This window comes from Corythoichthys intestinalis, chromosome 4 (assembly GCF_030265065.1).
Source record: "Corythoichthys intestinalis isolate RoL2023-P3 chromosome 4, ASM3026506v1, whole genome shotgun sequence".
NCBI lineage: Eukaryota > Metazoa > Chordata > Actinopteri > Syngnathiformes > Syngnathidae > Corythoichthys > Corythoichthys intestinalis.
In genome coordinates, this window is record NC_080398.1 from 36,109,686 (window position 1) to 36,126,805 (window position 17,120).

Sequence of the window (17,120 nt, forward strand, 5' to 3'; positions counted from 1 at the left end):
TTCCCTCATCACCGCCTGTCTCATCAAGATAGATTTTTTTGAATCTTTCTTTTGTAGTGACTACTACTACCTTATAACAGAATTCACCTAGGGAACTTGTGTGGGGCATGTTGTGTTCCTGGGGGGGAACTAACTTAGCCATGCGCCTTTCCAGCTGAGTCTTGAGACACTAGAGAGTCACGAGAGACATGAGCGGACGAACACTGCAATGCGAACTCTACTCAACGAGCAACACAGACTCAACAACATTATCACTGGTGATCCCGATCGTCGCACTTGGTCATTCATCACCTGGCATCCCAGACGTTCGCCCGATCGTCCTATTCGGACTTCCCACACCTGGCATCCTGGATGTCCTCCTGATCATCCGTTCGGTCGTCTTCCACCAGCGCCCCGGCCGTCCAACCCGACCGTTTGTTCCGTTAATATGAGTTCTTACCAAATGCCCTCCAGTGGCCAGTTTTATTGCTTTAAAATGGATTTTGAGCATTGTGCTTTGGAGCGAAGTTGCATCAGAACCTAGAGATGTCTCTTGTGAAAATGTAAAAGACGTATAAATACGTTTTTGGGACACTGAAACAATTAAAAATACAACGTATCGATATGTTTTTGGGAGCAAATGAGTTAAACCCTTTTTTAAATAACATTTTTATTTTTTTTCAATTGATATACATTTTTAATTTAGATTTATATACATTTTTAATTTAAAAAGAGGAAAAATTTTGGGGCGCATTTACAGGTCACGTATTGCTGATTTTGGGGCATTTACAGGTCACTTCCGCTTGATTTTGGCTTGCTGAAAAGAAAGTGACTCAAGAATTGTGCTGCAACGGTTAATCGATTAACTAGAGTAATTCGATTAGAAAAAAGCGTTGAATCTAATTTTGCTTGTTCGAGGATTCGTTTAATTAGGATGGCATTGTAATGTTTTCTTTGAAAGTGTTCGCATTTAGTTTTATTGATTTTGGTGGATACAGTGCCCTCTAGTTGCAATCAGTGAATATGACATAACACATTTAACATGGCTGAATCCACCTGCTCCCTGTTAAGACCAATATATGGTAAGTTTTTGTTTGAGCTTTTGTTTTTCTTTTTAATGCGTTCACAATTGAGTTTATAAGTTTACAGTATTTAGCTGTTTTTTGGGGGGAAGTATGTGTTTGAACGGTTTGTTAAGAGCATTGTAAAAAAAATGTTAGCATTTTGTAGCATTTAAGCTAGCGGACTTTTGCTATTCAAATTAGCCAATTGTTCTTTTGTTGTACTTAGATTCTGATTTATGTATTTTTTATACCGTTTGAGGCTAAGCTCAGGTTTTTTATCTTTAAATGTTCTTGTAAAATGAAAGTGTAATTCTGCATAGTTTGAAGAAACACTTGGAAAATTTATTTTGTAGTTGCATTTAATGCTCTTTTGAAAGTGCAATCTTAGCAAGTCTTTGTTTTACATCTCTTAAAAGTATGACAACTCTGGTCTAATCTTTCAATGTTGTGGCTGGGTGTCCAGAACATTTGAGAATGTTGAGTTTTGAAGTGAACTATTCAGGGTTAGTGGGGTAGATTAAAACAGGTTTAGTTGAATTGATAACTTTTGAACCATGAATTTTTTTTATCCATTTCGGACCAGCATGCTTGAATTCCTCACAAGATGCTGCACAGCTGCCGGATCATGCTGTTCATATGTCGCACTTAACCAGCCTTATTGTGCTAGAAGGCATCGGCTTGGTATCTGTGACACTCTGTGAGCAAATTATCATCAGTCAGTGCCCTTCTTACTCCGGGACATGACGTCTGGACTTTAAAGCATGTTCTTTCCAACACGTCTGAAAATATCCCTGAACGTGGCGGCTGCGTGCTGCTCGCTCACCGGACCTAAAGTCTATTATTAGAACATTTCCCGTTTGACCGAAGGGCACTTTGTATACATTGTCGTTCTACCGTATGTCATCATCAAACATCACGTGAACTTGCTCGGGAAGTTATTGCGGAGGAAAATTGCTCGACAATGCCATGTGCAGCTTGATGCCATTAAATGATAGCTGCCGTGTTTGGCAACTGTTCACGTGGAGAGACAAAAATCCACATAATTATAGCTGCCGGAGTTAATTATGTGTTCAAGCGACATGAGATCGCATGAGATTTTCGCCCAAGGTAGTGTTTGTATAAACAAGCATATAGGAAGGAAATGACAGTGCAGCGTTTCAGTCAAGTGCTGTTCTGAGAGATTATTCAGCTTTAAACTAGTGCTGCAACGATTAATCGATTAACTGCAGTATTCGATTTAAAAAAAAAGATTCAAATTAAATTTTGCTCCTTCGAGTATTCGTTTAGTTAAAGTGTCGTTTTAATGGTTTGATTTGAAAGTGTTTGCATTTAGTTTTATTGATTTGGCTGGATACACTGCCCTCTAGTCTGCCTCATTTCACATGGCTGAATCCAGCTGCTTCCTGTTAAGACCAACATAAGCAAAGTTTTTGTTTTTGTTTGAGCTAATGTTTTTTTTTAATGCTTTCGTGATATAGTTTATAGGTATTATTTAGCCATTTTATTGTGGGAATATATGTCTGAACCATTTGTTAGGGCATTGTAAAAAAAAAAAAAAGAAAGTTAGCATTTTATAGCATTTAAGCTAGCAGACTTTTTCTTTGTACTGTAAGTTAGCTAATTGTTCTTTAGTTGTACATTGATCCTCATAATTTATTTTTTTTATACCGTTTGAGGCTCAGCTCAGCTATATAGTTCATCGATTAATCGACTACTAAAATAATCGCTAGCTGCAGTCCTACTTTAAACTGAAAAAAAAAAACAATGCTCTGCGTTATTGTATTCAAATTAAATAGGGTGTAAAGAGTATTGCAATTTTGAAAAACACTATGACACCTGCTCAGCTGATTACGAATTTTTTTAAAAATGTAAAAAAAAAAAAAAAAAAAAATCAATAAAATCTATCTAATTATAGAGGTGTTACCTATCTGGGTAACTTACAAGTTGGGATACAATGCTCACGATAACGATAATCTCATGATATGGCGATGGAACAATTATCAATACATGGGTCAGGAGAGCATTCTAGGATATTTGAAAAAAACAACTAATAAACAGAAAAACAAGCTATTTTCCCCCTTTTGCTGTGAATAGGAATGAGTTTATCACCGGTGGACGTCCAATCCATTTGAACTGGGAGGGTGGCAGTGAAGGAACATTCATTCATTCGCTGTCATCCTAAATCATACCCATCCATCTTGTCTTAAGGAGTAAGAGAGATTGTAATCACCTTGTAAAGAGCTTTACTAGTTTCTGCGAGAACGGAATAGTTTTTTTTGTTGCTGTGATCTCCAGTTTCACATAAACATACATCGAGATATCATTTATCTTAGCAATTGGAGGTGTGAGATCCATTTTTTGAGTGTTCCAAACTCAATGAAAGTGCATTTATCAACGTTTCCTCAGCCTTGACTAGAGATGGACCGATATGACATATCGTAATATGGGCTTAAAGTTAGAGTTTGGGGTAAAACCCTAACCCTTTTAAACTAGGGATAGGGACTAGGGATCACGCCATTTTTCAGAGACTCTGGTGAAAAGGATGGGGATTTTAATAAAAAAATATAAAGTTATGTTTTTCTGCTTCATGCTCTTACAGCCTCACTCTCCCTCCTGCTGCTTTTCTTGGTCAGCAGTGCACTGCGAGTTTTGCTTGTTAAAGTTAACAATGATTGACAGCCTTTGAATCTTTGATCTTGCCAGAGAAGCTTGGCAGCGCTACCCTCAAAGACGATGAATGTGTCAATCATTGTTTAGCTTGTTAACCCATTTACTCCCAGCCATTTTCACCGGAGCAAGGCCCTTCGCTCCCGGCCGTTTTACTGGATTTTGACTGATTTTGCAAGGCCCACAGAAAATTCTGTTCTATTGCTATATAAACATGGAACCCACCAAAAGAAAGATTAAACTCTTCTTTCAGTAGGAAAAAAAGTAACTTCATATCTTTTTCCATTCTTTAGAAATCAGCATTAGAAAATAGCTTAGTTTGAGCAATTTTCCAATTTCTGATGAAAAAACAGAGAAATTGAGCTTTTTGTGAAAGCATACATTTCAAACATAACTTTGACTTTAACACAGCTATTTTTTGCTTTAGTTACATCCCAAACACCTGAATAATGTTTTCTTTTTATAAAATGACATAAACAACAAGACAAATTGAGCTTTTGATAGCAAAGTAACCATTTGTTTACACATAACTAACTGAGCGATGACGTTGTTGTTGCCGCGACAGCCGGGTAAACTTTTCCCTCATCGCCGCCTGTCTCATAAAGATGGATTTTTTTGAGTCTGCGGGGTCTGCTGGATGAGCAGCACGGACTTGACGACATCGTCCGCGGCACTGGTGGTCCCGGTCGTTCTGCTCGGTCGTCCAGCGCCTGGCATCCCGGGCGTCGTCTTGGTTGTTCTGCTCGGTCGTCCACCGCCTGGCACCCTTCCGCCGGCACCCCGGCCGTGCTGCCCGGCCGGTCATTGCCGTTGAATCGGGTTGCATGTCTTACCAAATGCGCTACTGCCCTCCAGCGGCCAGTTTTATTCCTTTAAAATGGATTTTCAGCTTTGTGCTTTGGAGCTCAGTTGAATCAGAACCCAGATATGTCTCTTATAAAAAATAAAAAAATAAAAAAAACGTCTTTGGGACACTGAAACAATTAAAAATTGAATGTATTTATTAGAGGTGTGCAAAATTTCCAATTCTTAGAAGATTCGCGATTCGGCCATGGAAGATTTGAGAATGATTCACAAACATCCAAATTTCGATTATTGAAATACGCCAAGTAAAGTGGAAGTAAAACAAACAAAAAAAAAAACACAACAACATACCTGACTGCTGCCGACTGTTGCTACAAAGTACATCCACATAATGCTACGGTATATATCATTTATATAAGACTAGATGCAATATAGATTCGGGAGCATTAGCAGCACATCTACAGAAAGCTAGATGCGGGCGTTAGTAAACGGCCGCCATCTTAAAGCAGTACACTTCCCTGCAAGGCTGTTGTAGCGAACCTTCCAAGCGAACCTTATTAACTTTTTATCTAAGATACTCCTAAATCGGTAAAATATTGACTTGAATCTATCTTTAAAATAGTCTTAAAACTTTCACATGTCGAAAGTGGACAAACATTTTGGAATAACGGGAGCAATTTTAACAACTTGGTTGTTCACAACATTAAATTAATTGAATGTAGTTTAAAGCTGCTGATACAGAATGGGGAATGGAGTTTTTTATTTACTGTTATTTTTGTATATTTGTTTACTGTTATATGTTAACTTGATACAGAAATAGTAGGCTGGTTTAGCCTGAGAGTATTTTTGAACAATATTGGAACTAATGTACAAAACATTAAAAAAAATAAATAAATAAATAAAGGAGGGGGGTGCATCAATAATCGTTTTATAATCGAATCGGAGCCTCGGAATCATAATCATAATCGGATCGTTAGGTGCCCAAAGATTCCCAGCTCTAGTATTTATACGTTTTTGGGAGCAAATTAATTAAACACTAGTGCGCTGTGGCAACTCTGTGTGTGTGTGTGTGTGTGCGCGCGGCTGTTCTCAGCAGTGAGCAGATTTGAGTGGACTCACTCAATAAAGCATTTAATAAAGACAAGCATTTTTCTACGTTATTCCTGTTAAAAAAAATGGGAGCGCTATTTAAGCTTTTATTCCACTTTATAAGAGAATTTTCTGAGTCTAGGAATTACGGCTCTTCTGGAGCTATTATTTATTATTTGTGTGATAAACATGCTTTAGGCATCTAAATGAAGTTCAGTATTTGCATTGTTCACATTTTTTATGCCAATTCTTACACTTTTACTGCAAATTAATATATCCAAAAATCGGTTATCAGCCCCTCTAACTACTAATAATCTGTATCAGCCCTAAAAAACTCTATCGGTCAAATAAAAAAATAACAAAAATATCGGTCGATCTATAGCCATGACTAGTGTCTCCGTTCACCAAAGGCACCATTTTTTATTTCTATTTCATGGTAATTTTTTTTTTAATGGGATAACGTTTAAAAGGTCCTGAAAGTACTGAAAAATCAGTCTTAAAAGGGCTTGAATTTGGCCATGAAAAAGTTGTACTAGCCCCTTTTATGAGTTGCTCCCAGCAAGTATAGCTACCTTTATTTTCTACTTTCTGAATCAAGATTCAAAATAATGACTAGATCCCACTGCCTCGCTGTCTTTTGACCGTGTTAGTGTCTGCGTGTTATTGAACACTCAGCTACTCTGGACCTTTAAACAAACGGGCTGGCGCGGAGTCAATGCCGGCTTGTTTGCACTGCGCTTCCTGTGTGTCTGGGCCCCTTTGCCCCCCTTACATCATCCTCTTTTGGGGACTCGACAAGAAAAAAAGTGGGTGTAAGCGATGAGGTAGTTCATTAGTTCTGCCGGCCTCATCCCAAATGAGATGCAATCTTCCGTTTTCAAGTTGTTCTCGTTGTTCGGTCGACGCCCTTTCGCCTTATCTGCATTTTTCATTAGAATGTTCTATTTGCACAGGCTTATTTTACAAGAACTGTTATTTCGCAAGCCCCAGTCTTGGTGGTCTTATCTTAGTTCTCGACCTCATGAATATGTCATGTCTTGTCCGGTGGTGATGCATTTTTAATTTTATGCCTCCTAGCAGGAAAATGCACTACCAGTCATTGCTTTGGATCTTTCGGTTACTTCATCACTGATGTGCATATTTTTATGCTGGATATGAATTTTTCGTTGCCTGGAGAACAGTACATGAAGCAGCGGGTATTTATAGCTGACCCGGGAGAAACAATATGCCGTGAAATTGGATTTGGTTAAAATCGCTTTCACTGTGGCAGCATTAAAAGTCTATCCCAGTTTTGCTCTGCCCCAATGTCAATGTCACCACCCACAACATCATTATCATTCACTGTTAACCACCCTTACTTCAAATAGATTGGATGTCTATCGCCGTCATCAGCGGCAAGTGTTAACTGTCCTTCGAATGTATGCAATTAATAATAGTAGAGATGTCACGATCGATCGGCGTCCCGATCGCGTCCGATCACGTCATTTTCAAAGTATCGGAATCGGCAAAAAAAATATTGGACATGCCTTTTTTTAATATATACATATTTTTAAATTAAATCGTTTCCTAATTGTATTTAACGTTACAGACATAATATGTTACACACATCCAGAGTCTTTAGTTTAGGCGTAACGTAAGGTTATCAAATTTATCCCGTTAACGGCAGTAATTAATTAAAAAAAAAAAAATCACGTTAAAATATTTAACGCAATTAACGCATGCGCTGCACGACCCACCCACGCCTTGTCGCGTTCAATCCATAATGGCGCCGTTTTACCTATATATAGAGCTAAAAGGCAGCGTAAAATGAGTAGAGTGAATTTTGGCAACCTTTGGAGCCTTTTTTTAATTGGCTAAAGCCTTACAATCCCTCTCCCTACAATTAGAAATATCGTGGGAAGCAATGTGGGGAAGAAAGGTCGTAGTTGATCTTTTTCTTAACACCCTATGTTATTTCCCAACGCAGAGAAAATATATCATTTGGTACCACTACGCAGTCATGGTTGCACTTCCCATCATGCATTTGGGCAGAACACTTAAATGGCTACAGTATAATTTACTGAAAGCTGAACAAATACACTAGATCAGGGGTCTCCAACCCAGTCCTCAAGGCCCACTGTGGGTCCTAGTTTTTGTTCCAGCCGATCCAGCAGAGACAGTTGAACCAATGAGGCTTCTGCTAAAACAAGCCACACCTGACTGCAATCAACTGATTGCACTTGTAAAACACCAGATTGGGGAAAAAGTGTTGTCACCTTGTATGGTAGGAATGAAACCCTGCACCCACAGTGGGCCTTTGTGGAATAGGTTGGGGACCCCTGCACTAGATGGCAATATTTAGTCACAATATACAAACTCACATTTATCCTTTAAGAATTACAAGTGGATCCCTCTCGCAGAAAGAATGTTAATAATGTAAATGCCATCTTGAGGATTTATTGTCATAATAAACAAATACAGTACTTATGTACTGTATGATGAATGTATATGTTCGTCTGAGTTTTATTCATTTTTTTCTTAATGCATTGCCAAAATGTATATGATCGGGAAAAATTATCGGGAATGATTCGAATTGAATCGGGAGGGGGAAAAAAGCAATCGGATCGGGAAATATCGGGATCGGCAGATACTCAAACTAAAATGATCGGATCGGGAGCAAAAAAACATGATCGGAACCACCCTAGTTTTTTTGTTGTTGTTCGTGAATTACATTTCCACACAAACACACATCGAGGTACCATTTAGCTTAGCAAAGAGAGGTATGAGAGACATTTTTCGAGTGTCCAAGAGCTCGCGAAACTTGGGGAAAAAAACGCATTCATCAAGGTTTCGTCAGCCATGATTGCATATGCCCTGCCCCTCTGCTATTGAATGCGTTGTTAACATTAGCGCGGCGGCACTCTGACCCGCCGCTCGGCGCAAATTCATTCGAACTTGCCTTTCCGTCCAAGACAGCTGTCCACCGCTCACTTTTGCTGAAAAGTATGATCCAAAATACAGTAATGCCCCGGATTGGGGGGAAGAAGGAGAGGAGTCTGTGTTGGCTTAGCCAATCTATTGTGGCAACAATAATAAGGAAAAAGAATAACAAAATAACAACGGGCTTCCGCGACTTGCACCGCTATTTCCTTCTCGCTTCCCTCTACGTCACAGCTCCCCGTCCGATCGTCTCTTAAGGGGGCCTCGTATAGTTACGGACATCACAATACACAATTAATAGGTTGCCGCTCAACCCTTCACACTTGGCTGCCACTAGTTTCAAACGGCCTTAAAAAAATAAATAAAATAAGAAAAGAAGGCCTCAATTGGCTCTTTCCCAGAATCATGTGTAGAATATATTCGCGGCGGATACATGAAACAATCCATCTGTCATGCCAGGTTGAAATATTTTGGTACCTCGGTATAAATTATGGTACATATGGCAGCCACCTGTGATGTATAAAAATTAAAGAATTGATAGATGATCGAGATTACAGTCAGCACAAGCCTGGCTGTCATTCTAAAATGAATCTTTGATGGGTTTTTGCTTGCCACCTGCTGATTGCCAACCTGCCGGTGTGCTGTCAAGCTCTCTGTGCTCATGCATGCATGCATTGCAAGCATCCATCCTCCCTTCTATTTTCTCCCATTTGGGATCGATGCAGCTTCAGAGTGCTTCAGGCACCATCCTATTATGTCCCACCTTGAGCTGGAGGCAACCAGTGAACTTGAACATTGCATACTGAGGATTCCCGAACCTTCTCTGACCCATTTTGGGCTTCACGGTTGTCAAACAGGCCTTAATAAGACACACTTAACTGTTTCTTTCAATGTTCGTAACGTCTTAAATGTTTGGGACTGCATAGATTACTGAGGCTGGCTCATAAGAAAGTCCCCCGGCCTTTCCTGCTCCCCTCCTGGTGTGCTTTCTGATAGCTCTTTCGGTCGAGTGCAGTCCATATGCCCGTTGTAGTGTAAATAAAGCGTGCGGCAGCAGGAACACAGTTCACGGGTAGTTGGTTTTGTCATCCTATTTAGTACACCTGAGCAAATATTACTCAGGGGTGCTCTTCAAAGAAGAAAAGCACAAGTTTTGGACTCTGGTGTTCATATTTTGAAGCTAATTTCTAATTTGTTAGAGTAACGTGTGTTACTGTAACAAGACGACAGGTTTTTCCTACTGTGTATCGTACGTTCTGGTCCTCGGCAAAGTCTGCTCAGAGCAGAGTACATAAATCAGACTTAGTTTCTCTCTTCCTCCAAACAGCAGCAGTCCTTTACTGCCAGCTTTCATTCTGTTCTTCCTCCCCCTCCACGAGAGTTTTGAGTTTCACTGGTAGTTGTCAGCACAACCTCCTGCGTAGCTGCAGTATGTAGCATCCTCTTCATCACTGTCACACATTGAAAACTTGTCCCGTTGGAATCACAGGAGTGGTCTATGCCACAATCTGCCTCCAAACAGACAGTAAGAACATCATCCATTATTCACGCACATCTCCTCGCAGCGTTCCTGTCACTGCGGTGTTTCGGATGTGCTCCGTCGCCAGGCAGAGACCGCAACAAAGGCCCGTCTCTGTCGGAGAGAATCGCCGCCCGAGGAATGCTTACTTAATAGTGTCACGCTTTGACAGAAGGGGAAGCCTCACATAGTCAAGTCTAAACCAGAATGAACTCTTTCATGGTGCCTGATAGCGAGGCCTTAGCCGCGACTGGGCGGGGGTCGTCTGCTAGAGATGACGTAGCTTTTGCATTCGCCTCGATGAACTCAGACAAGCTTTTTCTTCAGGCCTGCAATCTCACTGAATGCCTCTAATCATCTGGAATTGAACGGTTGTTTATGCAGATCCTGGCATTAGAGCATTTGGAATTTGAGATGATTTGAGGAAAACATGCCTTAGAGTTGTGAATTTGTACCGTATGGTTAAAGTAACTCTTTTAGAGTCTAGTCGACGTATTTTAACAAAACAAAGTAGGATGTCACTGTCATGTGCAGTATTTGCAATGCCGAGCTTGCATACTACAGCAGCACGTCGGCCATGAATGAACACCTGAAGCGCCGTCACCCAGGTATAATTTTGTAAGACGACAGGAGACGACAAGATGGCGGATCCTAAGTTCAAATAATGCCATTTTTTATTATTGAAGTTACCTTCAAGTGCGTCGTACGACGGAGAATTAGGGGCTAATTTCAGGCTAATGTAGCTGAATAAGCAGCTTCATACTTTCCGTCGCATGCTGCCGCCTCCGTTACAAACAACAATATTGAAAGCATCTTGTGTTTTACAATCGGTTTCACAAATAAGGAAAGAAGAATTTTTACTAATGCTTCGTTACAAAAGTCTGCAGACTAATCGGTAGAAAAATAATAATTTGGGACAACCCTAAACTCTGTTATAGGTTTTGAACAGATTAGTCGATGTATTAAATTTACCTCCCAGTAATGATGGTTAAAGTCTATTAGTCGGTAGTCGCATGTGTCCCACTTCCGAAAGGAAATAAAAATCCAATATTTATTGGATACGTGCCAATGATGAGACAGTTACATCCTGTCATCAAGATACAGAATCGTAAGAATACAATCATTCATTTTCTACATTTGCAATTGACTCTCAAAAATCAAGAGATAGCAGGTAAAAAATCAATGATCAAAATGATTTTTTTTTTTTTAAATCAAACAATTAAAGAAAAACTCGGTAGCTTTTCAGTTTTCATCGATTTTAGCGACGCCGGTGGACAAAAACTGGAGTGTTTTGCATTAAGTAGGACTGTGCCGGTATGAGATTCTGACGGTATGATAACCTTAAACCAAAATATCATGGTTTTCACGGTATCACAGTATTGCAATTACAACTCGAAAATGTGTTACTTTTAGATATCTAGGTTAAAAAAATAAAATTAAAAAAAATTTTCAAAACATATTAGCAAATTTGAACATAGGTATAATGTTAAATTAAATTAATAAAAAAATATTCTAAATAAAATTAAAATAAAAGCAGTCCTTTAGGTGAGCCTAAACCCACAACCACAGCTCAACATTATTACTATCAGAAAAAAATAATTCATTTATTTTCCATAAAAAGCATGTGTGTATGACTCGTATCATGTTTACATTATACACTATACACACACTCTCTTTCTCAACACAGATAGTTGCCAGAGAGAAAAAAACACCACGTTTTACCACCGCTAGACACACTAAACACGCTGGAGTTAACTCTGGTAGCTGGTGGGAAACGTTCATGACATGACATGAGATTCTGACGGTATGATAACCTGAAGCAAAAAATATTACCGCTTCACAGTATTGCAATTACAGCTATAAAATGTGTTACTTTTTGAGATATATAGATTTTTAAAAAAAGAATACATTGAACTGGATTTTTTTTCAAACCATTAGCAAATTGAAACATAAGTGTAATGTTAAGTTCAAATAAAAATAAAATTAAAAAAATAACAAATATTCTAAATAAAATTTAAATAAATGCAGTTCTTTAGGTGAGCGTAAACCCACATCCACAGCTCAACATTATTAAAAAAAAATATATATTTTCCATAAAAAGCACATGCGTATGACTCATGTTAACACACACTCTCTTCCTTACACAGACAGAATAAAAACACCACATTTTACCACCGCTAGATACACAAAACACGCTGGAGGTAACGCTTGCAGCTAGTGGGAAATGTTTAGGACATTGTTTACTAACCTTGAATTTTGTATAAATGCGAAATCATATTGGAGGTATTGCCTCCTCGGCAGCCACCCTCCACAGACATGTTTTACATGACGGTTGGCCCTCCTGTAAGCCACGGTCGTCTGTAACTTTTCTGTAGCCGAAGTATTCCCATACCAGTGATTTCGTTTTCTTCGATGGGGGAAAAGGTTCAGCAGTTTCACCTCCTCCAGCCATCGTGTAGCACAGCTGACTCACTGACACTGAGCAACAACCGGTAGGGGGAGGTTTGAGCCTTGCAGCTGCAAGCGAGGACTTTGTCCATGCATTTTTGGGATATAAAAAAATAGCTGCTACTACTGTAGGTGCTGTATGACTGAAATTTTTTGCAGTTTTGAAACCTTGATGTTGTCATACTACGGTATACTTTTAAAATGGTAATCGACAAATGTCTAGTTAGAACACAATTTGGGCTGCAGCTATGGAATATTTTAGTAGTTGATTAATCGATGGACTAGTTCGAGTAATCGGATAAGGAACATGAAAAATTAAAATACCTGAGCTGAGCCTCATACGGTATAATTTGTTTTTAAAAATGAGGATTTATGTACAACAAAAGAAAATCGGCTAACTTACATAGAAAAGTCTGCTAGCTTAAATGCTATAAAATGCTAAAGTTTTTTTTTACAATGCTCTTAACAAATGGTTCAGACTCATATTCCCACAAAAAACGGCTGAATATACCTATAAAACAAATTAGGAATGCATTAAAAAACATTAGCTCAAACAAAAACTTGGGCTTAACAGGGAGCGGTTGGATTCAGCCATGTAAAAAGAGGCAGACCAGAGGGCAGTGTATCCACCCTAATCAATAAAACTAAATGCAAACACTTTCAAAATAAACTAGAGCTGAAACGAATACTCGAGCAACTCGAGTAACTCGAGTTTAAAAACTGATCCGAGTAATTGTATTCACCTCGAGGAATCGTTTTATTTTGCCAGCTCTAAGCATCACGTTTTGCCCAGACTACTTTTAAAGCGGGACAACTCGCTGACGTCACGTGCATAAAGGAAGACGCAATAAAACAAAAACAAAAAAAACTGACCGCAGCCGACAGCCGCTACAAACTATGCCGACGTTGCTAAAAACTACGCCTGCATGATGCTATTAGCTGGTAGTGTCCGATGCCACTCATAGATATCGCATGCATTTAGGACTAGATGCAAAATGACAGACTCAGCTGCGTCTGGGCAGCGTTAGTAAACAGCTGCCATCTTTAAGCAGTAGACTTCTCATCGCTAATAAATATAACGTTACTGTCATTCGCTCACGTAACGTTAGCCCTTCGGAGGGCTAGGTTTCTATTGATTATGACCACTGTCGATGCGTGGCTAACGTGTCTTACATACAGGCTTTATTTAATCTGTAAAAACAGCGCTGTAGAGTGATGAGGGTGTAAAATTAAAACACAATAAAGCTAACTGTCAGTTTTAGCTCAGTAGTCATTGCTGAATAAAACACCAAGTAGCACGGGTCCCTAATGTGCTCCAATACAGCAGTTATCATACATTTATTTGCAAAAACTCAAAATCCTATCAGTACTTACAGTTTAGATAAACTTATAACTTAACTAGAACTTAAAAATAGCTTGACACAAATGGAAATTAAATTGAAACACGTGGGAAAAACACGTAGCTTTTAAGTGATGTGTGTTATCAAGCGTAATTACATTTTTAGGTAAGAAATATGTTTGTTTTTTATAAGATCTAGAAGTTTTTTGAGTGAAAGCAGTGAATTTTTTTTCTAGTCACATCTTAGATGCAATTGTTGGCTGTTTTCAACAATGTACATCGAAAATAAAGATATTGATTGACTGAAAATGGTTCAATGTTGGATTAAATGTCTTTTTTGTCTCATGTATATTTATAATTGCTCTTTACCTAAAACAAAACAAAAAAAAAAGTTTTATCCGATTACTCGATTAATCGATAGAATTTTCAGTCGATTACTAAAATATTCGATAGCTGCAGCCCTAAAATAAACCATTACAATGCCACTTTAATTAAACGAATACTCGAAGCAACTAAATTTAATTCGAATATTTTTTTCTAATCGAATTCTTGAGTTAATCGATTAATCGTTGCAGCGCTAAACACATTTATTTTTTATATTTGGAACTGGCACTCAAAAATCAAGAGAGGGTAGGTGAAAAAACAATCATCAAAATGATCAACAAACAATTAATATAGCCTGATTTTTCATATTTAACAATTTTGGCTCCGATCTGGAAAGGCTTCCGAGCAGTCCAGGGTTTTTCTCACTGTCCCACGGTCACGGGACCTCAGTTTGGACTTTAAATGCTCCACTGTGCATCTTCACGGATCCAGGACAAGAGTGTGCATTGCCAATGTATATAGCAGACACAAAGACTGCCTTAGAACCAGCGCAACAGTCTTCTTGCTCTCTATTGGTTGCAAGTTGTCGAAAAACGCAGCGACAGTGTCGTAAATCTCCCCTGTGATTCACCATCCACCCTCCTACCGTCTGTGGTTTTTCCAGCCAAAAACCTCAGAATGATTTACATTTACAGAGTGTTGCCGCAGTGTTCACCCAAACTGGGTTACCGAGCTGAACACTGGGGTACAGTGCAATCTGGACAAAGCCAGGCGTCCCTCCCTCTAGGGCTTTTGTGCCGGCCGTCAAATCCCAGCCAAACTAATGTTTGAGTTGGACATTCAAGTTTAAGCAGCCTGTCAAATGTGCGTCACCGACAGTGTTTTGATTCAGTCTGATGATACTGTACCAACTACTTCTGGTGAGATTAGCACGGTATCGCAGAGACATATCCCAAAAGAAAGCCAAGCATTCCTCAAGTCATGCTTTCTGCACGTCTTTGCTGAGAGCGACTGGAATGAAGATCAACTGGTTGACTTGCCACACTGCTTGTCATTTACCTGCTGTATTCTGTCTTGTGTTGTTCTGTTCGCATTAGCTCTACATGAAGTACTGAACAGGAAGACGAGGCCCGATCCAGAAGGGGAGAGCTGTCCCCCGAGGCCCACTGACAGAACGGCGTCACCGGCCAAGAAACTGGCCACCCTGCCTAAAACTGATGCGCTCACGCGAAGGCCCGGTTCACCGGCATCACCTTCCCCACGGCCAAAAAGAGGTAAACACATCAGAAGTTCATCGGGTTCTCCCAAACTCTTAATGGACTCAAACTTTGATAATGCCTGCTATTACGTTTGCACTTTGCTGGAGTCCGCGCTGCTCTCTTGAGACGAGGTAGTGATCCGCTGAGAGTCGGAGAGACCGCATTTGCTTTCAGACCTGCAGCCAAATCCAATACAGAAAGAGCATCTTGGAAATTGCACTGAGATCTTGCAGATTTTCTAAGTGATCTAATAGACCTAAAACACGTTACTAGGGTTTAAACATGTCTAGGGCTGCAACTAACAAATTATTTTCATGATCAATTAATCTGATGATGATGATGATTATTATTATTAGAGATGTCGGGTCCGATCACGTCATTTTCAAAGTATCGGAATCGGCAAAAAAATATCAGCCATGCCTTTTTAAAAAAAAAAAAATATTCTTTAATTAAATCGTTTTCTAATTGTATTTAACGTTACAGACATAATATGTTACACTCACCCAGAGTCTTTAGTTTAGGCTTAAGTTAGGGTTATCAAATTTATCCTTATAACGGCAGTAATTAATTTTTTAAAAAATGTATCACGTTAAAATATTTAATGCAATTAATGCACGCGCTGCACGACCGACCCACGCATTGTCGCGCTCAATCTGTAATGGCGCCGTTTTACCCATATGGAGAGATAAAAGGCAGCGTAAAATGAGTAGAGTGAAATTTGGCAGCCTTTGGAGCCTTTTTTTAATTGGCTAAAGCCTTACAATCCCTCTCCCTTTGATTAGAAATATCATGGGAAGCAATGTGAGTAAGCAAGGTAGCACTTGATCTTTTCTTAACACCTTATATTATTTCCCAACGCAGAGAAGATATATCAGTTGATAGCACTACGCACAGTCATGGTTCCACTTCCCATCATACATTTGGCCATGGCTACAGTATCATTTACTGAAAGCTCAACAAATACACTAGATGGCAATATTTAGTCACAATATACAAAGTCACAAGTCTTTTTATCCGTGGATCCCTCTCACAGAAAGAATGTTAATAATGTAAATGCCATCTTGAGGATTTATTGTCATACTAAACAAATACAGTACTAATGTATTGTATGTTGAATGTATATATTCGTCTGAGTTTTATCCATTTTTTTCTTAATGCATTGCCAAAATGTATATGATCGGGAAAAATTATCGGGAATGATTGGAATTGAATCGGGAGTATAAAAAAAAGCAATCGGATCGGGAAATATCGGGATCAGCAGATACTCAAACTAAAACGATCGGGATCGGTTCGGGAGCAAAAAAACATGATCGAACAACCCTAATTATTTTTATTTTTATTTTTATTTTTACAATAACCTTCAGAATTTACCTTGTTGTTTTTAGGCATGTTGTAAGTAACAATGAGGACAAAATGGATGACTATTTCCTTCAAAACTAATATTTTATTACAGCTTGCTGACTTAACCGTAGTCTACAACTGTATCAATTATCAAATTCGTTGGGAACTAATTTATTAATCGATTAGTTGTTGCAGCCTTATTATAAGGCTAGTTTAGACAGCAAGATGTCCGACAATTGGCAAAAATGTGAATTGTTGTTTTCCAAAGTAAAAGCAGATTTTTGTTGATGTCCTACTTTGACTTAACATAAATAGAATGAAGAAGCCTGATTATATTTACAAGTGAGAAGTTATATATATAATTTCAA

The 17,120-nt window shown here is 38.9% G+C and overlaps 1 protein-coding gene across 2 annotated transcripts in view; it reads left to right on the top strand.

Moving 5' to 3' along the window:
• Positions 1-17,120, top strand: part of map7d1a (MAP7 domain containing 1a) — a 97,516-nt gene that overhangs the window by 9,993 nt on the left and 70,403 nt on the right. For both annotated transcript variants that reach the window (XM_057833610.1, XM_057833611.1), the window contains exon 2: positions 15,250-15,426. In XM_057833610.1, coding sequence (XP_057689593.1) covers positions 15,250-15,426 — 177 coding nt within the window. The remainder of the gene's footprint in view (positions 1-15,249; positions 15,427-17,120) is intronic.